A 25,186-nucleotide genomic window follows, 5' to 3' on the forward strand; every position below is an offset into this window, starting at 1 on the left:
GTATGATACACACAGTGTCTCAAAGGGTTCCCTGCATGATTGAGCCCCATTTCCTTCCAGCAATAACCTGATCCCTATATTTGTGCCATACTTTATTGGCTGCTTTATTTTTCTTATCTCACTTCCCTACTTTGATTCCTGGGATCACTTGCCAAATAAACTGCTCGCACCTAAATCCTCCTCTTCAGATCTACTCTTGGGGCAACCCAAACTAAGGCAATAATCAACAGCCTCAAATGAACCTAGCATTCTGCCATACTTTTTTTTTTTCCAAGTTGGGATCTAAGTCTCTACAGGAACTATTGAAACCTTTTATCAAAGCTCTGGCCCATACTCTTTCTGCAGCTTTCTCAGATGATCTTGTTCCGTACCTTACAGAAACAAGTGCAATTATCAGAGTAGATCTTCTTTCACTTCCTATTTCCAAACACCATCAGACCCGCATATGTAGCCACCGTTCTCATTCCCTTCTTTTACATTTGAGTTTCCCTTCTTTTAATTAAAGTCATTCCCACTACCTACATTTTGAACTTCATTCTCTTACTTTTGCTCAAGAATCTGAGTCCATCCAATTTCTAGTATTTGTTTATTTTGAGACGGAGTCTCAGTCTGTCACCAGGCTGGAGTGCAGTGGTGCAATCTGGTCTCACCGCAACCTCTGCCCCCCGGGTTCAAGGAATTCCCCTGCCTCAGCCTCGCAAGTAGCTGGGACTACAGTTAACACTGTTGACCATACTATCCTTTTGTAATTTTTCTTCCTTTGGCTTCATGATGCCACTCTATTCTAATTTGCCTTCTATTTCTATGACCGTTGGTAATTTTTTCTTTGCAGGTCCATCCTCCTCCACCCTATCATTATGTACTAGATGTCAAGACCTAGTTCATTACCAATCATCTTCTACTCTACTATCTCTCACCAGAAAACATATCAGTCATCATGCCTTGAATTGCAATCTATTTATCAATGATTCTGATATGTATATCTCTAATTCAGGCACTTGTTCTGAATTCCACAGCTATATAACCATCTGCCTATTGGATGTCTCCACTTGCATGCTGAAAAATCTCCTTAAACATTATATGCCAAGCTTTAATGTTTGATCTTCTCCCTCAAACTAGTACTCTATCAGTATTCCCCAGATCAGTAATTAGCATCACCATCCCTCATATTTGTTATCTTCGTCTCTGCTATGGACTGAATTTTGTGCCCCACAAAAGTTCGTATGTTGAAGCCTAATTCCCAATGTGATGATATTAAAAGATGGGGCATTTGGGAGGTAATTAGGTCAAGAGGGTAGAGCCCTCATGAAATGAGTACCCTTAAAATGATCTGAAGAGATCAGTGTTCTTTTCCACCATGTGAGGGCACAGTGAGAGGGCACCAAGTATGAACCAGGAAGCCTGCCCTTAAAAGACACTAAATCTGCTAGTTACTTGATATTAAACTTCCCAAACTCCAGAACTGGGAGACATAAATTTCTGTGGTTTATAAGCTACCCAGTTTATGGTATTTTGTTACAGCAACCCAACTAAAATCCTCTCTCTTCCTTCCCATGTTTAATGTATTGCAAACTCTACATACAAAGACACATACATTCTCTGTCTCCTGAACATGTATGCTTCTTCCTGTCTCCATAGCCAGAACCCAAATCTGTGTTGCCATTAAATGTGACCAAAAATACTGCAATAGCTTTTCACTTGGCCTCTGGGCAGTATTTATGGAACTCTCTATTTTATGTACTACTGGAAAAATTATCATTTCTATCTTTTTAAATTGATGCATAATAGATGTACTTAGTTTGGGGGTACATGTGATAATTTAACATATACGTATAATTTGTAAAGATCACATCAGTGTACTTGGGATATCCATAATCTTAAATATTTGTGTATGCTAGATACATTCAAATTATTCTCTTCTAGCTACTTTGAAATATACGGTAGTAAAAACATATCTGATTATGTTACCTTCATTCGTAAAACCACTCAAAGACTTTCTCATTTTTTGTTGAATAAAGAACAAAATTTCAACATGATCCTTTATAATCTGGCCTTCATAGACCTCTTAACTGTATATTCTACTTTGTCTTTTATTCAAGTACTTGTAGAAACAAATTTCACTTCATATTTTCTAAAGTAATTCAGAGCTATTCTTTATTCTTGTTCCTCCTCCAATGGAATAAAATCCTTCACTGACTCTTCCATAAATATTTTGAAAACTGGGTTGTTAATATAATGCATTTAGGCCACTTTGGTGAAATTTATTTGTCTGATTCAATTATACATCAAATACCCTCTGACTCATAAATATGAGATAGGAATATCCACCAGTCACTTTCAAATTCACGCTTTAAACTTAATCTCTCTAGTCTCACCCTCATTTGATTTAGACTATCTCTAGAAAAGATTGCTCACTTCTACTTAGAGGTCCCTGAAACTCAAACGTGCCTCAAGGTACTAGGCTGGCATGACAGCTGAAAGAAATCTGCTGAAGCCTATGTTGGAGAAAGATTTCTACTAGGCGTTGAATTGACATTGCTCTTGTTTGCACACTGTAGGGGCTGAGAAATCGATACCCCAAAGTATGGCACTTTGGCATGCTGAAACTTTGAACTAAAGAACACTGGAAGGCCTCAGAAGCAGCCTCAAAACCAAGGTCCCTCCGACCTTCTCCTACCCTCCTGTCTTTAACTCCAGATTCTTCCCTGAAGTGAGTCATAGTAACCAGAATTCTTCTTCTTCAAGGTAGGTCATAGAAACCAAAAACCCTCTCCTCCAAAGCCAATCATAAAAACCAGAATTATAACTCTGTATTTTCCCCACCTTTCTCTGTATTAGCTAGCCATAAAAAATTCTCTGACATACCTTTGTTTGATAGTAGGTCATAAGACCCTCATTCAAGTGGGGTCCTACCCCATGTGTAGGAGGAAGGAATTCTACACAGACAGGGCTGGCTGGTTGTCCCTAGTCTATTACTATTAGATCATTCCCTTTTTGTCCAATCACATTCCTACATGGCTGTCTACTCTTTATCAAATCTAAGCATAAAAACAGTTTTCCTTTGGGTCATTGGGTCTTCATTTTTGAAGGCTCCCAAGTCACCTAAAACTTTTATTAGATAAATATCTCATGCTTTTCTCTTGTTAACCTATCTTTTGTTATAGGAATGTCTGCTATGACCTGTATAAGGAGGAAGGAAAGGGATCATAGCCTTTCTGCTCCTATAACATGTTGATGTAACTGTTATACCACCACCTCCAATTCACTGCAGAAAAAAGAAACAAAGTTGTTTGTTTTTAGTTTGAAAGTAAATAATTTTCATTCCAAAAGAAATCTTTTTTTTTTTTTTTTTTTGAGACGGAGTCTTGCTCTGTCACCCAGCCTGGAGTGCAGTGGCGCCATCTCGGCTCACTGCAAGCTCCGCCTCCCAGGTTCACGCCATTCTCCTGCCTCAGCCTCCGGAGTAGCTGGGACCACAGGCGCCCGCCACCACGCCCGGCTAATTTTTTTTTGTATTTTTAGTAGAGATGTGGTTTCACTGTGTTAGCCAGGATGGTCTCGATCTCCTGACCTCGTGATCCGCCCGCCTCGGCCTCCCAAAGTGCTGGGATTACAGGCGTGAGCCACCGCGCCCGGCCCCAGAAGAAATCTTGTAACACTTTTAGAGGTGTATTTTCCTGAAAAAGGCAAAATTGTATGTTTCCTTTTAAAACGGTCAAATGTCTTTTTTCCCCCTTCATAAAGCATATACTAAGTGCTTACTATGTGCCAGACATGCTATTAACTCCATAAAGAACAGAGACAAGAATGCATTAGTTCACATTATCAAGTAATTTGGTTTAGTGAAGCATTTGTTTGACAAGATAAAAATGGTTTAGACACAGAACTGGGGCTCAGCTCACACTGGTCTTTTTAAGAGGATAATCAAAAAACACCTTCTCTGTAAATTAGGATTAAATCAGCTTCTAGCCTAGAGGCTCTACCAAGTATATTGGTTATCTCCACACAATGAAGGCTTTGTGGAGTCAACACCATGGTAACTGTCTGTTTGCTTCTCTGTCTGTGAAGATCTTAAGGGAGGCCTGGACACCAGTTGGCACGTAGTTCTGATAATTCAAATCAATTCAAACAACAGGATGTGAAATTCTACAGAAAGGTCTTTCCTCATTCAATTTTTTGTCTGACTTTATAAATTTGGAAAGGGGTCACATACAGTGCATGAACTTCCCTTTTATACAAAGATCGTATGGAGAGTGATTACGCTCGTTTTTTGATGTACAGATTTTTAAAAAGGCAATTTCAAATTTTACTAGGGCAGTGGTGAGGAGAGTGTTTTGTCTAAGGAAAATAACCTATTCATAAGCACAGAGGTTAATGTTATACTTCTTTTCTAAAATGGAACAAAGAAACATATTAATGAGTTGGAACTCTTCTCACCTGTTGGAGTTCTTCCCTTTCATTTCTATCATTATTGTGATATCTTGATTTCATGGGAAATAGGTGGACACTGAACCCAATTCTTACATAATTCAAGCTCTGAGCTATTCCTAACCTAATCTTAATATTTATTTTATGTTGCTTCCATTTGGACTTCTTCCTTCAAACATCTCTGATTTCCTTGCTAAAACTCTTTTTGTCCACACATAATGTGCAGTCAGCCTACACTCTAATACTTAACATGTACCACCATCTCTTAGAGTTCCGGGAGTTAACTGTCAGCTACTAGCATTGTTTTCTCTCCAATATTCTGCCAGTGGATAGCCTCATCTCTTTATGCCAGCAATGAGGATGGAAGGGTGAAGAGGAAGCAGAGGCAGGGTTTCAAGGCCTCCCATGTACTTTCCCTGAGTGCCAATGGCCTACATCCAACGCTTAGTTTTAGGTTCAGTGACATTTTCAATGCACAATGAACTCAGTCTCCTTCCCAGATCCTACTCAGACCCTGGCTTCCAAGAAGCAATTGCACGTTTATTTTATTCCTTATCAATTTAGCAACTATCGCTTCATCACTTTTTGTGGTTTGTCCTGTAGTTTTCATGTATTTCACTGCTACTAGATATTCCTCAGATATCTTTGCTGAGACGCATGGCAAATGAACAGACACCTCTGATTTAAATGTCTTCATGCTTTAAATTGGGTGCTATCTACTCTTCCCAGTGCTTTGCAGATGGCATTTTCTATCATACTTTGCACTAAGTGAGCCTGGGTATTTAATTACGAACGAAATATATCATTCAGATGTAACTCAGTTACCTTCTTTAAAACCCTCAAGGAAAACACTGAAGACTTATTTTCAATGCCATATTCAACGTTGGATTCTGTACATGTATTTTTGCTTCTTCATAAAATTACTTGTTTCTAATAATTCTTTTTTCCCCACTTTAACAACTCACATAAAACCATTGTTAATGAACTTATGTATCATAAGTTGCTCATAATGGGTCCCTACACCTTTGGAATCAGTCCACTGATATATTCCTTAGTGCTTAACTTACTTTCCTCATATACTTAACTCTGTACTTAACGTACTTCCGTATGTTACCAGACTCTATCCCTTAAATGCAGTCTAACTTTACCTAGCTTAAAATCTCCTTTAGCTAATAAAACAATAACTTCTCATTTTCTGTTCACAAAATGATTATTTCTATAATTATTGATGAATATTCTGTCCTCTATTCTTCAAGTATATCTTAAAACCTCAATTTGTTATTATTTATGATTAGCAGTGAAGCGACAATTTTTTTCTCCTTTACAAATATACTCATAAGAAACCCCTGAAATTAAAACTTGTAAAGTCCCATCATACAGGGCAAGTAAATCTTTGATTTTTTTTTTCTTTGCAAAAGTGTATTAATACACCAAGACAGTTTCTCAAAAAGACCTTCCATTTTTTGGAAGTTTCAAAATATCAAAAGCCTGGGGCATATATACCAAATACTCAGAGAGTGACAATTTTTCTCAGTATTATATTGTACAAATAGACTCAGCCTCATCCAGTTGAATTTCCCATAAAAATGATGTAAATTAGGTTAATTACACCCCCTATGGTAAATACTGAGACATACCTGTGTATATAAATGTTTAAAATAAATTCAAAGGCAAAAACACATACAAACATCTCAAAGAACTAGAGAAATGTTTGCCATTTAAGAAGTTGTCAATTTTGAATTGTCAATAGTAAAACATTACATGAATTAGTGCTATATAACTGTGCTAATTATGTCAGAAGAGCCTCCTGATGGGCACTGTGTTCTGTTAATTTTCTTTACAGTGACTGCCACATAACCTATTAAACTAAGATGACACATTTACATAAATTTTAATTCAGTCACTTTCAATATACAAGTTGGAACTCATCATTCCCAAATGTGTAAACTTTGAGAGTGGAAGTCCTCCAAGCTCCCAGACTTAACTAATTTGATTAGTGAACTAGGTTTATGAATGGCCATTTTACATATTTAAACATCTTAGCATGTAGAATTTCATAAAAACTTATGAGCCTCATCCTTAGAAACCTGAAAGGAAAATGCTGATGCCTGTGAAATACGTTAACCATTGCAGGGTCCCGGGGCTCTAGGCCTAGACCAGATAATTTATGAAACCAATTCTTAATGAACATTTTAATTAGCTAGGAAGCAAGTTTTAACATTAATAGGAACAAAACTATAATTATTCTTTGTTGGTATTAAAGAAGAAATAATTTTGGAGGTAAGATTTTCCAACTTTGCTGTATTTTTAAAAATCACCTTTCTTCTTCAGAGTTTTCGAAAGTGAGAAGACATTTTAATTCCATATTACTATACAGGCACTTTCCTGACCCTAAATCCCCAACCATTTGAAGATGAACTACTATTCATCTTCCAAGGCTCAGTTCAAGATGCACATCATCTGTGAAGGTTTTCTTGATCAACCTCTCTCTACTCTTCCCCTTTCAACTTTCCTTCTGGGAAAACTTGTCCCTCTAAAAAAAATCGAGTAATAGAATACAAATTCAATTTTGCATCAAATAGATCTTATAAAAATATCAAATGAAATTCAATATAAATCCTATTAGTTCTAAAAATATTTTTAGGACTTTGAGATGCATTGACTACATGCCAATTATTATATTTTTGGAATTACAGAATATTATTAAAGGGGAAATCCTATTTAACCGAAAGAAAACAAGCTAATATTTAGATAAATAGCCCCCTCTCCCAATCAAGATAGTTTGTATACACACACACAACACATACACGTTTGTATAGTGTAAGTGTGTCTCCCTCTGTGGAAGGGGGGAAGATAGGGCCACATGATTGTATTGTATTTTGTAATATGTGTGAGACGTGTGTGTTTGTGTGTGTGTATGTTTAAGTTGCTTTAAATGTAAAGTAAACGTGCATTTAAAAATATACTGAGCTGAGGGCCAGGCGTGGCGGCTCACGCCTGTAATTCCAGCACTTTGAGAGGCCGAGGCGGGCAGTTCACTTGAGGTCAGGAGTTCAGGACCAACCTGGCCACCATGACGAAACCCCGTCTCTACTAAAAATACAAAAATTAGCCGGCTGTGGTGGTGGGCACCTGTAATCCCAGCTACTCGGGAGGCTGAGGCAGGAGAATTGCTTGAACCAGGGAGGCAGAAGTTGCAGTGAGCCAAGATTGTGCCACTACATTCCAGCCTGGGCAACAGAATGAGACTCAGTCTCAAAAAAGAAAAAAAAAATAACATAGATATATATGTGTGTGTAAATCAGGCACCACAGGTTTTAATCCCTAATTTTTATCTTTCTGGTATTTTCTTGGGTAAATTAATTTCTTCGATCTTCAGCGACTTCTTGCTTTAAATTGTAAAAATTTAAAAGCTGTTATCAAACTGGTCCTGAAGTAAAAACATACTGTAATCCAAAAATAAAAGTCTAACTCCCCTTCCAAAGGGACTTCCTCCTCAGCCAGGGATCTTAAAATTTAACCTGAAAGACCGGTTCAGGCCATGAAGGGAAGTGGGGGTCAGACAAGCCTCATTATACCTCTCTGGCACTTACATCAACACAGACTTTAAGTCTGATAAGAAGCACTCTACAGCCTCTTCTCTCTGAAGCCGGCTAGCTAAAAGCTTCATCCACATGATAAAACTTTGGTCTCCACAATGTCTTATCTCAACCCAAACATTCTTTTCTATTGATCCCAGGTCTTTAGACAAACTCAACCAATTGTCAACCAGAAAATGTTTAAATTTACCTACAGCCTGGAAGCCCCCACCCCCACCCAGTTGTCCTGGCTTTCTGGACCAAACCAATGTATTTTTTTTTTTAATTTTATTTTTTTGAGACGGAGTCTCGCTCTGTTGCCCAAGCTGGAGTGCAGTGACACGATCTTGGCTCACTGCAACCTCCGCCTCCCAGGTTCACACCATTCTCCTGCCTCAGCCTCCCGAGTAGCTGGGACTACAGGCGCCCGCCACCACGCCTGGCTAATTTTTTTATCCTATTTTTCATAGAGACGGGGTTTCACTGTTTCAGCCAGGATGGTCTCGATCTCCTGACCTTGTGATCCACCCGCCTCAGCCTCCCAAAGTGCTGGGATTACAGGCGTGAGCCACCGCGCCAGGTCAAACCAATGTATTTCTTAAATGTACTTGATTGATGTCTAATGCCTCCCTAAAATGTGTAAAACCAAGCTGCACCCCAACCACCTTGGGCCCATGTCGTCAGGACTTCCTGAGGCTGTGTCACAGGCGCGCGAATTCCACCTTGGCAAAAATCAACTTTTTTTTTTTTTTTTTTTTTTTTTGAGACAAAGTCTCACTCTATCACCCAGGCTGGAGTGCAGTGGCACAATCTCACTGCAACCCCCGCCTCCTGGGTACAAGCAATTCTCGTGCCTCAGCCTCCCGAGTACCTAGGATTAGGCAAAATCAACTTTCTAAATTAACTGAGACCTGTCTCAGATTTTCTGGGTCTACAATACAAATGCTTTTTAAAAATTACTTGTAAATATGTTTACTTACCTCTCTAATTAAAGAGGTTTTGACCCAAGATACAAAAACTGAGATCAGCTTTGCTTATATTGTGGCTTTCATATTCCAATTACATTAGTCTATTCATCTAGCAATCAAATTAAATAAAATCTAAAGATGTTATAATTCCCAGTTATAATAAAAAGCCTATAAACTCTTCAGTGGTTTACACAGCACCTGGAACAATGTGACAGATGACAGAGGACTCTGTCTTCAGTTAGTAGAAACTGCTATATTAACATTCCTATCAAAAATCTATTTTTCCTTATATTTGCATGGTCTCAAATGTATTTCTAGTTTTATATGTGTAATTTTAAGCACATCACTCATAAAATAATATGTTTCAGTACAGTAAAATTTAGTGATTTCAGATTGCACTGAAAGGCATCTTTAAAAGATACTAAAAAGTCAATTTCTGTGGCGTTTACCTTGTCCTAAAATATGCCTATTTAACATGTGCCTCAAAAGCTGAATTCTAGTCCAAGCACAAAATATTGTCCTTAAAATTGTACATCTTCTTTATTATCAATTATGGCATACCGAATTATATACTTAATATGTTTAAAAATTCTGCTTTTTAAAATACATGCCCTTGCATACAAATTGAACGATTTAATATTTTAAGCTATTAATGCCAAAAAAGTCTGAGTTATTTGGTATTGATATTCATCTTGGCACCCATAGAATCGTTGATTGCAGTGAAGAGAATAAAACTGCTGTAAAATATTGCTTCTCTGCACAAAGTAAAACTTACCTAAAATATTTTGACGTCTGGTAGGTAGAAATGATGTTAAAATAATCTTCCTACCTTAATTTGGTATTAAATCTTAATCATTTCAAAATTCATTTGTAATATTTATTTCTAAAGTGTGACATGATTGAACAGATGTCACATTTATAAGTTTTGTTTAGATATTTTTGAGAGAAACAACCTTAAAAATTAAAAGGTAAGAAACCCCCACAAATTCTAAAATGTCAGATACTGCTACATTAGAGGAATTAGTTATAAAGCCAAGGAGTGTGAAAACACGTGGGCAAAAACTGCATGACCCAGAGGATGGGAAATAAAATGCTGCTAAGCCACAGATGCCTAAAGCCTATTTTTCATTTTCAATAAATTGAAAGTCCCTTTGAAACACGCTTCTGTGCAAGAAAATCACCTTAACACAGGTTAATAGAAATATTCTCTTAAATGATAGATGAAATCCTGTCAGAGTAATAAATCTATGATCATACAATATAATATACTCAAGTTGAAAATCCTGAGTCATATATTTTAAAATCAAATGTAAAGTTTATTTAAAATGATGAAACCCAAAAGCTGCCTATGTCCTTATGAGAAATAAATGTGGGTCACTAGAGGGCGCACATTCCCTTTCAGAGCTTGTCTTCAATTTGGCTTCTCTTTCGTTTTCTTATCTGCATAACGAAAATATGGTGACAAATGAAATTTTCATGGAAGTTTTACTTACACAGAAATATAAAATGTCCAAAGATAGATAAAATAGTGTACAAATAATATGTAAGTAAGACACTCTCAGATGCACTGTTAAAATGCCTTCGGCCATTTTGAGGTACACACAAAAGTACCTTGAAGCCATAATACATAGAATCCCTTGAGAAAGTATGTCCACAGTTTGGAGAGTCATGCTTACTTCAAATAATTTAGTAAAATTTTCTGGATTATGTAGCAAGTAGTTTTCCTTCCCAAGTTCATTGATTTTAACTAATTTTTGAATGTTTAGTTAAATATGTGGACACTCGTGCTCTAAAAATCTGCTTAAAATTATACTCCTAAATCACCTAACGTTTTTTAAAATGCCAAACTTCCATTCAAATTTAAAGAACAGAAAAGAGACATATATATCATTTTAAGCATCTTAATCAGGTCACAGGCTTTCAAAAAGAAAACTTAATCGCTCAAGAACCCTTGTGTGTTATCTGTAATAGTTTTTATTTTTGTAGATTGATCATGAATAGAAAAGTTGAAGATCTTCATTTAGTTTCAATACACAGTGAAGCACTGAGTCAAGACTCAAGAACAGGTCTGTCTGAATCCAAAGATTTCTACAACACTACATTTTTCTTTTGTTCCAAATAAAAGAGAAACCCATCTTAAAAAAAAAAAAATAAGAATAAGTCAATATAGAATTACTGTTCATTGCTACATAGTACAGTAATTTAGTGGTTTTGACTACGCTATCTTGGATTATATGAGAATTTGATTGAAGTCTCTAATATCAGGATATTAATTCTGAAATTTTTCATTAAACTATGATCCTTAGTTGTATACTTTGTACCCTAAGGGCAATATAAAATAATTTATTTCCCAATTTATTATTACCTTGGAATTTCCCTTAATTTCCTAAAATCCTCAACTTTCTAATCTGATGATACATTTTCTCACATCAGAGAAAATATTAAGCATAGATGAAAAAAGTTACTACTTATTATATAAAGTGGTTAAGACCATGGTGAGCTCCAGAAGTCTTGCACTTGGAAAAAAAAGTTCAATTATATGGAAATTCCACTTATTTTTGATGCTGAAAAAGACATCTAAATTTTAAAGAAATCTTTTCAGTGAAAAAGGTCTCTGTATTTAAAGATAATCAAGTGTTCCCACGGGACACTAGAGTCAATGATACTTCAGAATGTAGAACAGACATAATCTAGAATAAGTGCAGTGTCCATAGAATTTGGCAAATTCTTAAGGAGTCCCAGTCAAGCATTTTATTTCAGCTAAATAATTTGATGAAATCACCTTTAACTTATTACAACATAGCAAGGTGAGGAATTTCCGAAGGCAACACCCTAAGCTAGGCTGTCTGGGTTCAAATCCTAGCTGCGATGCTTCCTGTAAACTGTGTGACCATGAGCAAGTCACTTGAAATTTCTATGACACATTGTTATCATTGGCAAAGAGTGACAATAATAAAACTTACTTCGTAATGCTATTTTAAGTGTGAAATACATTAATATGTAGCAAATATTTGGTAGAAGCCATATACATATTAGCTATTGTTATTATTATCTTCCATGATCCTTTTTTAACTGGCTTTAAGCCCTATGCCATTTCTCACTTTCTCACGTGTGAGAGTAGTCATATTTGTTTTAGTGTCTTCTTAATGACTGATAAAGTAAAAGCCACAATTGGAATAACAAGAATAAAAACTGGAAACACAGCTATAACAAAGACAATGAAACATATAAACGAAAATCAACAGCAAAATAGTCTCATTTTACCCATTAGTGCCGGAATCCCCAAAGTATGTTCTATGGGACAAATATGGTCTGCCATCTAATTTGGTAAATAAAATTTTACTGGAACTCAGTCATGCTCATTCATTTATACATTGTTTACGGCTGCTTTCTAGCTATAGTAGCAGAGTTGGGTAGTTTTAAAATAAATTTTATGATACACAAAACCTAAAATATTTACTGTCTGGCCCTTTAGAGAAAACTTTTCTTTCCCCCTTCCCAGTCTATGAAACCAAGGTAAGATGGCCTCTCTCTCCCAACTCTCAAGTGAGATCAAAATGATATGGTTCACAGTAGCCATATCATATTTCTCTCTCTCAAAAATATGCAATGGCTCCCCATGACCAGAAGGTTTAAGTCTACATGCCTTAATCTTTTATAGAATACCTTCAGTTATTATGAACCCAACCTACCTTTTCAACCTCATTCCTTACTTCTAAACTTCCTTTACTTCATACTTCTGCTGGAGGCAAACAAGAATACTTAATCCCGTGTAAGTTTTGTTCGCATACAGGCTTTCCCCTGCAATGAATTGTCACTTTCCTCATCTTGAGCCCAATGCTTCCCTACTCTTTAATTATCCAGTCAGATGCTAATTTTCCCATAAGTCTTCCATGCCTCTCAAGCAGGAAGTGAACTTTTCTTCCTTACAACTTTTCTAACATTTTATTAGTACTTCTTCATGACAGTTTATGCTGGGTGCAAGCTTCCTGAGGGAAAGCTTAGATTTACAGTTAAAGTAACTGGAGTGTTTTACATACCATAGCAATCCATTAGATATTAGTTGAGTGAACAGGAAAATTAGCATGAAAACTAATGTTGCTGTCTCTTCTTTCTTGAAATGATGTGGACTCATAATGACTACAGAAGTGTTCAAAGAAACCCACCATGCATTGGATGATAACTTGGACCCTGTGGGAGGCAATTTAAACTTTAAACACTCTCAGTGTGAAAGGTCCTTGAGTTTAAGAGAATTCAACATGCTTGTGGGTCTTTCAAGTTTAAATAACTTCCAACCCGGGTTCAGAAAGGATCTAGTGCAATGTGGAAAGCCATTTCAATCTGACGTGTACTTAATGCCCCACTGCCAGCATCATGACCTGTTTCAATCCGTCTACTGTGTTAGTAAGCATCACTATGAACTTTAGTCAAAACAGAAGTAATACTCATTGCTTAACAAAGCCAGTTTTTAGTCAGCTTGCACTTCCATAACAAAATACCATAGACTGGGTGGCTTAACCAATAGCCACTTATTTCTCGCAGTTCTATAGGCTACAATTCCAAAATTAAGGTACCAGCAGGGTCAGTTCCTGGTGACAGCCTTCTTCCTGGCTTGTAGACAGCCTCTGGTATAGTTTGGATATTCGTCCCTTCCCAAATCTTATGCTGAATTGTAAACTCCAGTGCTGGAAATGGGGCCTGGTGGCAGGTGTTTGGATCATGGGAGCGGATCCCTCACGGCTTAGTGCTGTCTTTGCGATAGTGAGTTCTCCTGAGAGAACTCACTTACAAATGTGTGCCACCTCCCCCTGCACTGTCTCACTCTCCTTGTCCCATTCTTCCATGTGATGTGCCTGTTTCCCCTTTGCCTTCCATCATGATTGAAAGCTTCCTGAGGCCTCCCCAGAAGCAGACGCCACCATGCTTCCTCTACAGCTTGCAGAACTGTGAGCCAGTTAAATCAATTTTCATGTAAGTTACTCAGTTGCAGGTATTTCTTTATAACAGTGCAAGAACAGCCTAAGACAACCTCCTTCTTGCTGTGTCCTCCCAAGGCAGGGAGAAAGAGCCAGCAAGCTCTTTGTTGTGTCTTCTTATAAGGGTCCTAATCTCCTCAAGAGAGCCCTATCTTCATGACCTCATCTAAATCAAATTATCTTCCAAAGTCTCCATTTCCAAATTCCATCACATTGGAGATTAGAGTTTCAACATAAGAATTTAGGGAGGACACAATTCAGGCCATCCCAGCCTGGCATCATTTTTATATCTCTGTGGTAGCACAATATGTGTTCATTTGTAAAGAGACAGGTTTCTGACCAGGGAAGACTTTACTAAGAATACTCTCAGAAGATGTCAGAATAAGAATAATATATAAATGTGGTCATGGGAAGATACCATCCCTGAATTAATAATTGGAAACTCAACTTTCTCCTGGGGAAAGGAGGCATTGTTTTTTAAATGTAAACATTCTTCAAGACAAACACATGTAATATAATTTCCACAGTGTGAGGGCAAACAGGGAAGGCCATATACATTCCATTTCAGGGGTGACGAAATAGATTCTTGGGGAGATTAAGTGGCTTAAGTCACATAGTTTATGAGCAGAAGATGCACGGCCAGAACCCATCTGTGCAGTAATATGCCCATCTGCTCTCAGATCTATTCCCCACTTTTCTTCTGTCCTTTCTGTATTAGAGGGATATATATTTCCCAACACCACTTGCCCTCCTAATTGTTCATTTGGAGGCAAAGGCAGAATATTGGAAGGTGGAAGGAAGAGAAAAGCCAAGGTCTCTTTTCTTCTCCAACTACCTTGGGTGGCATTTCTAGAGCAGCTGTATCTCTACTGTGGCTTCTGTTTTCTCTGGATAGCGAGCTCCCTCTTAAACAATCCAATTTTCTGCCTGGCAGTCCTAACTTTAGTTTAATCTCTGTTAGAAAGCCCCAGCTTCTGAGCTCTGGTAATATCACTTTTTCTGTATTGTTTCTCCAGCTCTAGGGATATTAGCAGCTTCCTTACGTTGCTAGTGCTTTGAGTTGCCTCTCCGTCCCCTGCACTGCGTCTCAGTTTTCTACTTACCTGCTTAGCCAATTCCTTGTATTACATTTCCTCTCTTTAAATCACAGTGATTTTGTGTTTCTGACAAGACTCGCACAAAACCTGGAAAATCCCTCGTCAACATCCAATAAATATTTATTCAATACCTACTATGAGCTGACTTCTGGTTTATGCATTGTAGGTCTAGAGATGACAAGAAATGATTTCTTCCCTCAAGGCGTTTACTGGAGATACAGGCATGCAAAAATAAAGTCATTACCATACAATTTGGCAAATGTTTTAATGGAAGTGTTAAAAAGGCTCAGAAGTGGCCGGGCACTGTGGCTCATGCCTCTAATCCCAGTACTTTGGGAGGCCTTAGCAGTAGGATCATGAGGTCAAGAGATTGAGCCCATCCTAGCCAACACGGTGAAACCCCATCTCTACTAAAAATACAAAAATTAGCTGGGCATGGTGGCCCTTGCCTGTAGTGCCAGCTACTTGGGAGGCTGAGGCAGGAGAATAGCTTGAACCCACGGGGCAGAGGATGCAGTAAGCCGAGATCGTGCCACTGCACTCCAGCCTGGCAACAGAGTGAGACTGCGTCTCCAAAAACAAAACAAAACAAAACAAAACAAAAACACAAAACACACAAACGGCTGAGAACTGCCTCTGAAAGGTTAGGTAACCAGAAAGACAAGGTGGTTATCAGCACGGTGGCAGGTAACATGGGAATGGGAAACAGAAAGGTATCTATAGAGAATCTTAGGTAGAGAAAACAGTAGGTACAAAGAAACAGAAGCTTAAGAAAGCACAGAGCATTTGGAGATCAAAGAGTGGTTAATTTAAGCTAAAGCATAGGGCAGTGTGGATCAAAGTTCAGTCTGTAGCAGACAGTGAACTGTTTGCTATTAGTCTGTAAGAAGAAAAGAGTTTTCACCAGAGTATAAATCAACTGAGTCACTAAACAAACGATTAGATCTTATTTTGCTTTTTAATTGCCGAACTTTCTTGACAAAGGAAGCAGTACATTGATTTATATTCTGGCTCAAGCTTCTTATCTCAATTGTGAACTGGTAATAAAAAGTTTGCAGATTATTTGGAGTAGCACTGGTATATTTTTTTAAAAAAGGAGCAGAGGAGAAGGGAGTGAAGCTGGAGAGGTAGGCAGCTAAAGATCACAAAAGAATTTCTATGCCATGCATTTCAAGATTTGTGGGCAGGGGAATAATCTAATTAAAACTGCATTTTAAGATATCCCTCAGGAGGCTGTAAAGAGCATGGATAAGAGAGGTGAGATCAGAGGCAGAGAAATCAGTTAAAAATTTCATACAGAAAAATTTCAGTTTTAACTAGGGCGAAGGCAGCAAGGATGTAGAAAAAAATAACAAACTAAAGAGAATTTAACAGGTACATTTGGAGGGATTTAGTGATGTGGCAGATATCAAGACCACTGTGAATGGCTGCACAGGTTGTTCACTGCACAAGTTCAGGATGTGCCATCCTTAGAGACTATGATGTGAATGACCCTCTCTAGAGTTGTACGATCTAAACTGCAAAACTATATTTTAGATTCCAGTCAGAAATCCAGGAATACAAAGCCTATAAGCATTTGAATTATACAGGGATGAACATCAGGAGAGAGGGAGAGGTAGAAATATCTATTTGTGAATCAAAAATATAGGTGATGATAAAGATTATAAATGATATTTCCCCAAAAAATAAAGCATCAAAAGAAGAAAATAAAATCACAATTTGAGTCTTATGCAGACTGACATTAAAGGGCAGGAATAGAAGACAGGGAAGATATACTCTGAAAGAAAACAGGAGAGAACAATGTCCCAGAAACTGCAGGAGAGAAAAATTTCAAGAAGGGACTAATCATTTCTGTCAAGCACAAGACAAAGGTCAAAAAGGCAAAAGAACTGAAGAGTGACCTTTGGAGCTGGCAATTAAGGAGCTCTCTGGCGACCTTGCTGAGAGCAGTTTCAGTGCTTGATGTAGAGTATGAGAGGGTAAAGGAAAGAATCAGGAGTACGTAAGGGAATAAAGATAGTTCAGGTCTTCTGATTAAAAACTGACTTTTATTTGCACTCAGCTATGCTTCCCCTTTTAGATGAATAAGTATGAGTACCATTTTCCTCACTCAAAGAACAAACAAAACTATATGTCACAGCTCTGGGAATGTGATCCTGTCTTCTTTCCTGTTGATATTCTTTTACGCCTTGCATTCTGGAAGAATACATTTTCACATAGCTGCTGTAGCCAGACATCCAAAGATATAATATCTCCTAGGACCAGTTCTCGTTATAGTGCATTTCTATTCACGGCTTGAATTGAGCACCTACTACACAGAAGACTTCACACAGGTAACGAACAAGAAATGGATCCTGGCCCAGGGAAGCTTTAATTCTAGTGGATGAAACAAGCATATGGATAGATCATTTCATTATACAGCAGTAAGGTGTCACAAGATGCAACAGTAGCATCCCTTAACCTGCCCAGGAATAGATGGCCCCTGTCAGGCCTCTGAGCCCAAGCTAAGCCATCCTTTCCCCTGTGACCTGCACCTATACGTCCAGATGGCCTGAAGCAACTGAAGAATCACAAAAGAAGTGAAAATGCCCGGTTCCTGCCTTAACTGATGACATTCCACGACTGTGATTTAATTTGTTTTTGCCCCACCTTAACTGAGCGATTAACCTTGTGAAATTCCTTCTCCTGGCTCAAAACCTCCCCCACTGAGCACCTTGTGACCCCCGCCCCTGCCCACAAGAGAAAAATCCCCTTTGACTGTAATTTTCCACTACCCACCCAAATCCTATAAAACGGCCCCACCCCTATCTCCCTTCCCTGACTCTCTTTTCAGACTCAGCCCGCCTGCACCCAGGTGAAATAAACAGCCTTGTTGCTTACACAAAGTCTGTTTGATGGTCTCTTCACACGGACATACGTGAAAGCCCCTTTATGGGGGCTGGCATAAGGAAAGAGAATCAGGGGTCAGACTGTAACTGACAAGACACTCCAGTGAACTGATTTCCAAAGTGTGGGCCCTAAATAAGTAGCAGCAGAATCACGTGGGAACTTGTTAGAAATTAAAATTCTTGGGCACCACTCCACGCCTATTAGAATTAGAAACTAGTGACTCCGACACATGCTGAAGCATGAGAACCACTGTTGTCATGCCAGTGCGAGGGTTCTCAAATTTTATGGTGTATCAGTATCACCGAGAGTGCTTGTAAAATATTTTTGGGCCCACCAGCAGAGTTTCTGATTCAGCAGGTTTGGGAAGGGCCCTCCAAATGTGCATTTCAAAGAAGGTTCCAGGTGATGATACTGTTTCATGCACTGCAGTTTGAATATTACTGTTCTAAGTATTCTCTGATCCCATAGCATTCTCTAGAATTCACATTACTATACTCTTCAAAACACTGTTATTGATTTATTCTTGATGCATAAGACAACATAATCTCAAGAACATTTGATATATGGTTATCTTTTTGAGGATGTGAAGATGGTATGCAAGATTTCTATTTCTTTTTTTTTTTAACAAAAAATAGTGTCTAAAGCGAAATTTGAATTTATAACCAAGGTCGTTTTCCTTTAATACATAAAAAGTAACATGACATTGCAACTATAACACTAGAATGGATTTAGGAGAGTCAGCACCAGTCCTTATTTTGCAACTGAAAGCAAGTTATTTAACCTTTCTGGACCTCAATTAACCTGTAAACATGCATAAGTCTAGTCTCCTTAGGAAAAAAAGAAGCAAATCATCTAAAATGTTTTGTTTCTATGGGCTGTGCCAATAGGCAAAAGTGTCATTACTGAGTTTAACATCCCAGATATTTTAGGATCAATTTATCATATAGAACATTAAAAAAAAAAGTTCACGGACACATTAATTATCTAATTAGGTCCTTCAAATAACTTGGTATATTTTGCCATACAACTTTCAGATTTTAGTTTAGAAACTGAAGTTATAATCAATATCTAAAACAAAAATGTTTTAGGCATGAGTCTCACAAAACTGCAGAGCAATCTTATCTGTTATCTATTTTCTTTCCAGAGATGTGACACAATTTAACTTCATCTGGACAGCAGCCATAAAAAGAAAATCAAACAAACAAAAAACAGAAACAAACTGAAAAGTAGAATATAAAATAATAATTCAGGTATGTAGATCAGTCAATTTATCCTCCTATGTAGTTAGGATGCAGGAAATAGCCGAGAAAGCAAGCTTACATTCTGTCTGCTTACCCTGGAGGGAAAAAACGGACCAGGTGAACTGAGGCATTTCAAAATGCCTCTACATTATCCTTGAGGACAAAGATATTCATTTATGAACGCTTTACTTGGGGGAAATTATCTTTATTAAGATGGCATTCACTTAAAAACAATTTGCCATTCATTTTGCCTGGTTTCTACAAAAGTATAAATTAAAGCTTTTTTGAAAAATCCCTTAAAATAACTGCTACATGATTAGGAAGTAATCTCCTGGATAAATACTAATTAACTAGATAATAGATCTAGTTTTAACCTAGGCTGAGTTCCTTACTCTGATAATTACCTACGTGTAAAATAATATCACTGAATTGCAGGAATAATTTGCTATTAGAAATAATTATCTTGTGACCCAAGATCATCAGACACTTTTGCAAATCTCAGTGTAAAGAGAAAAATTTCTGCAATAAATACAACATATGTAGAAACTGTATAATTATTTAGGAATCGACTAAATGTACCTTAGATAGTTAAGAAACTATGTGGTAGAAAGCTGAATTTTAAATCCCTTAATTGTTTTGGGTAAATAAGGATACCCTAATGGGTAAAATTGGAATTATTAAAGATCATCAGGATGGTCACGTTTATTATTAAGAACAATTCCAGGAAGAGCTAGGTAGAATTTTTAAATGATATTGGAATGTCAAATTTTAGTTACTGCAATTATTTGAATTATATACCATTCACTCTCTCAACAAACATTTATTGGTTACTTATTGTATCCACGGTATTTGCTACAATGGAATCTAAGTAAAATATAAAGAAGTGTAATAATAGGCTTCCTTTGTTTTGACTGGCAATGAGAAATTTTATGTGAGTGGCATGAAGGCATACAACAAAATGAATGTAATGTAATTTACTGGCTGAAGTGGAATAATGATTATTGGGAAGGTAGACATAAAATTAGTGGAGAATGAGAATAATACTGAATGCCATAGGAAGCACTTGGGTTTTATTTTGGAGGTATCTGGATTTATGGGAATTCGCATGTCTGGAGAGACATCAAAAAGCATCATTTTAGATATATTCATTTTAGTAAATCAATTAGAAAGGAGGGCAGTTCTCTCCACAGTGAGGTATATGGCTCAGGTTATGGACTTGGCAATTCGAATGAACATGAAATGACTGAAATGATGGCACTTGCCCAATAATACAATCTAATTATAATAAATAAGGAGAAGAAAGTAGAAGAAACATTCACAGAACTAGAGATGTCAGGTGGTAAATTCTGTTTTGAAGAGGAAAACAGGAAGGTAATTTTACATTTCTTAGGTTTGAGATAATGTTTATTATGGAATTTTTCCTTGTCAATAATAGATGACTACCATCTCCATCACTACCTCCGCCACCATCATCATCATCTCTACTATCTTTACCTCTCCCACCATCACTTCTACTCCTCCTACCCACCACAATCTTCCTCCATCTTCATCATCTCTATGGTCTCCACCACCAAACAAGAATCGAACCACTGCATTTATTGAATGTTTACCACCTTAAAGGCAATGTATTAAATGCTTATTTAATCCTCATGACAGGTGTTTTATAAAGTGAGAATACTGGAATCTGAGGCACAGATAACAAGTAATTTGCCTGCGCTCATAAGCTAGTAATTAAAACAGGCAGGTTTCACAAATACCACAGGTTCTTACCTATAAGTGAGAGATAAACACTGAGTACACATGGACACAAAGAAGGGAATAATAGACACCGGGGCCTATTTTGAGAGTGGAAGGTGGGAGGCAGGTGAGGATGGGAAAACTACCTATCAGATATTATGCTGATTACCTGAGAGACAAAATTATCTGTACATCAAACAGCCACAACACGCAATTTACCCATGTAACAAACCTACACGTTTACCCCTTGAACCTAAAATAAAAGTTGGAAAAAAAAAAAAAGGGCAGCATTCAAACCTCAGTAATTCTGATTCCAAAAGCAATGATTTTTTCCATATTTGCTACTTCTCTAGACACACAGGCAATGAATTATAACTAAAATATGTGTGCAATGTATAAGTAGGTATGGTTAATTGGAAGGAACAAATGTTTGCATTTGATGAACATTGAGGCAGTTGCTGGATGCACAAGTGGAAATAGCTTTAGAGATATAAAGCTTTAATTTGAGGGAGAGTGTCACATCTGGAGCTACATGATTTGGGAGTCACTCACTTAGAGCCAGGCTCGAATCAATGAGAGGAGATAATCCAGATAAAGAAGTCAAAAGACCGGGCATGGTGGCTCATGCCTGTAATCCCAGCACTTTGGGAGGCTGAAGTGGGTGGATCACGAGGTCAGGAGCTCAAGACCAGCCTGGCCAAGATGGTGAAACCCTGTCTCTACTAAAAAATACAAAAAAAATTAGCTGGATGTGGTGGAGGGTGCCTGTAATTCCAGCTACTCGGGAGGTTGAGGCAGAGAATTGCTTGAAACCAGGAGGCGGAGGTTGCAGTAAGCTGAGATCCCGCCACTGCAATCCAGCCTGGGTGACAGAGCAAGACACTGTCTCAAAATAAAAGAAGTCAGAAAGGCAAAGAGATGGATCTGTGTGATACTCCCATAGGAATAAGGCAGAAGGAATAAAACAAGTCAGGTAAAGAGTCGTGGGTGACAACTGGTAGTGTGTCACAGAAGCTGGAAGAGGACATCATTTAAATAAAACACTATTCAACAGATGGTCAAGACCTCAATATTCAGTGAAATATTAGTGGGCTTCAGATGATACAAAAACGGGGCACTAGCTAATATAAAGCTTATGGTTATATTTGCATGATGCCTCTTTAATCATTACAATACTTTAACAAGATTCCACCCTGTAGACAACTATCAATTAATGAATTTGTTCCTAAATGTTTGCCTTTTTGCTATCTTCGTTCAGTCTAAATTTATCAATCAAGTGTCGTACATAGAGTGTTCAGATAATTTTGCCATCCAAATCAGGACACACTTGAGAGTGAAAGTTGATGCTATATATAATTATGCTGGGACAACAGGTGTAACTGGGATGGCTTGAGGTAAATCAATAGGATTACCTTAGTCATATATCTATGAAAAAGACATTTTACTATACAGCCCAGGTTTTGTAGCTACCTCAGTTCAAATCCGGTCTCAGGTACACTGTAGCTGTGTATAATTTTATAAAGTAATTATAGCCATACCTATTTTGGGAGGTTACTAGGAAAAATACATGTGATGCCAATAAAACACTGAATCTACTACTGAGCACATAATAAATCCTCAATTTATGTTAGCTTTTATTTGAAGAATCTTTCTTTATGTGCCCAATGGGACTTCTCATTTAGGCACATACAAAAATTGCCGAAAACTTATGATACAAACAAATTTTGGAGAGAAGGTATTTCACCACTAGCCACTCTTTCCTGAAAACAAAAAGAAGTCAGAACACACTTTTTTTTTCCAACACAATCCATTCTCCAAACAGGAGCCAATAATAAGCTGTTGAAGACAGAGATTGACATGAATCAGCTTGCTTTGTTAATTTCTGTATTAGGCAAGTTCTGAAGACATTAAAAGTGTTAGGCAACTAGGTGTCCCTATTACTCTGTTTGGAGAACTGTTGGAGGGTTGTTGGAATGTTGCAAAATATCCATAAATCTGTATGTCCACTAAGCGTTGTCTATAAACACATGTTTAATGTGACAACAAACAAGTTAATGTACATCTTACTAGGAATAATAAAAGAAATTCATCAAAAGCTTCACGGATTTGTGCCATTATGCTTTCCACTCCATCAATTTTTGTTAGATTTTCTATTACCATCATGAGTAGAGTGCTTGGAAGTTCCTGAAAGTTGTTGCCACAAAAAGAATGCTAATATTCATAGAGTTTGAGAGCCATTTGACTGGAGCAAGGGTCGCCAAACTTTTTCTGTGATAGGATAGATAATAAATATTTTAGGCTTTGTGGACTATACAGTCTGTGTTACAACTATTCAAACTCTGCCGTTGTAATGCGAAAGTAATCACAAATGATAAATAAATGAGTTTGGCTGTGTTCCACTAAAACATTATTTATAACACTGAAATTTGAATTTTATGTAATTTTGACATGTCGTAAAATATTATTTTTCTTTTGATTATTTTCAACCATTTGAAAACGTAAAAACACTTCTTGGCTGATGAGCCATACCAAACTGGCAGCATGCTAAATTTGGTTAGCAGGCCTTAGTTTGGTGACACCTGGACTAGTGGATTTGCTTAGCCCAAGCTGACACAACCAGGGAGAAAAGGCCCAGTGATTTACTTTGGAATTATCAAAGTAGGTCATAAGTCATTAGTTAATAGAGAAGTACTAAAAGTCCCAAATAATATATTTGAATAACTTTTCTAGATTTATTTTTTTCTTAGAACATCTGACATGGTATTTTTAGATGTGTGTTCTTTTCAAACTTCTCTACCCTGGTATACACAAATTCTAATGTCAAGTGTTCCATGAGTTTCTAAACATATGCTGCTTAAAAACATACGGCAGATTTTAACGTTCTTTCTTAATCTTAGAATTACAATAACTGGAATGAAAGGGAAATTGTACCTTTTAAAATAATTTTTATGCCAGCTTTGCACTCATAAAATTTTATTGCCATCATTTTAATATATCCCCTGATTTACATAATACCTAACTTATCTAAAATGCATAATTCTGAATAGTCACAAAAAGATCAGTTAAAAATTCTAACACCTTCAGGATAAGACTTTATAAATATCGAAGAACAGGAAATCTGTTCTGTAATTACTCCTGATTTAGGATGCGCAGACTGAGACATCATGTTCTCGTAAACTAGCAGGATGGATCCCATCTATTATAGGTGTACTTCTTCATGAAAATGCACTTTCCGTTATTGGAAAAAAAAAGATATTTAATGCAAAACTAGGGACTCAACAAGCAGGCCCTTTATAAGGAAGAAAAAAAAAAAAGAAAGAAAGAAACTTTTAGGATTAAAATGCTACCACAGTAGTTTATCACTTATAGTTTCTATAGTTTCTTCTTTCACTCCAGAAAACACCATTTCCATTAAGCATTTAGTTTCTGTTGCGATAGTGATTTCTTGGGAAAGTTTTAAAATGTACTTCATAATTTTTCTCACTACATTAACTGACATTACAGGTACCCGAGGATTCTGGAAATATTGCTGAAGTGAAAACACCACCAACAAAACTGCTGTAAATGAGTTTTCTCCACTTCATTTGCAGATAAAAGCTTAAGATGCTCTCACCTTTTCCTAATTTCAGAATCCACAGTAATCTGCCTCTTCTTTTGGGGAGGTGGTGGTGGAAGTTCCTCTTGAGCATGCTTTACCAGGATTTGTTCCCTTGTGGTCACCGTAGTTACTGTTTCCATTACAGTTGTCTGTGTTAGTGATGGCTGAGTGGTGGTGACAGCCTGTGAAATCTGTGAGAAGTATTGAAACAGAGGTCAGACATTGCTCGAAAGACTTCAGTAAAGACTGCTTGGAGTGGCAAAGGAAAATAATGAGAAACTGTTCTTGCTTGTTGGTAGATTGACCTTCAGATCAAAATAGCACCAAATTGAAGCCAAATAAAATTGTTTTATCTGACTTAAGTTTGGTTGACTGAAATAGCAAAGGAAAGTAATCTCAACATCGAAAGTAAATTTAGTACCCCTTCAATATGTTGGTCAAACTGTAGGAAATAAGGGGTGGGGGCAGAGGAGAAAAATGTAGAGTATAATTCATTCTGATAGTTAATTGTACATGCTGTTTAAAATGTTTACATTAATGTGAATGTTACTAACGTACATCAGTACCAATTCCATTGCCTAGAACATTTTAAATGCTTATTAATTGTTGTAGAATGCATTTTTGGTTATCATACACATTGATTATTTTATGTTATACATTTTTAAATAAAATTA

The 25,186-nt window shown here is 37.2% G+C and overlaps 1 protein-coding gene across 1 annotated transcript in view; it reads right to left on the reverse strand.

Annotated features, from left to right (window-relative positions):
• DMD (dystrophin) overlaps nt 1–25,186 on the reverse strand; it is a 2,218,635-nt gene that overhangs the window by 1,397,345 nt on the left and 796,104 nt on the right. Inside the window, exon 17 of the mRNA XM_063601607.1 lies at nt 24,528–24,703. Coding sequence (XP_063457677.1) covers nt 24,528–24,703 — 176 coding nt within the window. The remainder of the gene's footprint in view (nt 1–24,527; nt 24,704–25,186) is intronic.

Source organism: Pan paniscus, chromosome X (assembly GCF_029289425.2).
Source record: "Pan paniscus chromosome X, NHGRI_mPanPan1-v2.0_pri, whole genome shotgun sequence".
Taxonomy (NCBI): domain Eukaryota; kingdom Metazoa; phylum Chordata; class Mammalia; order Primates; family Hominidae; genus Pan; species Pan paniscus.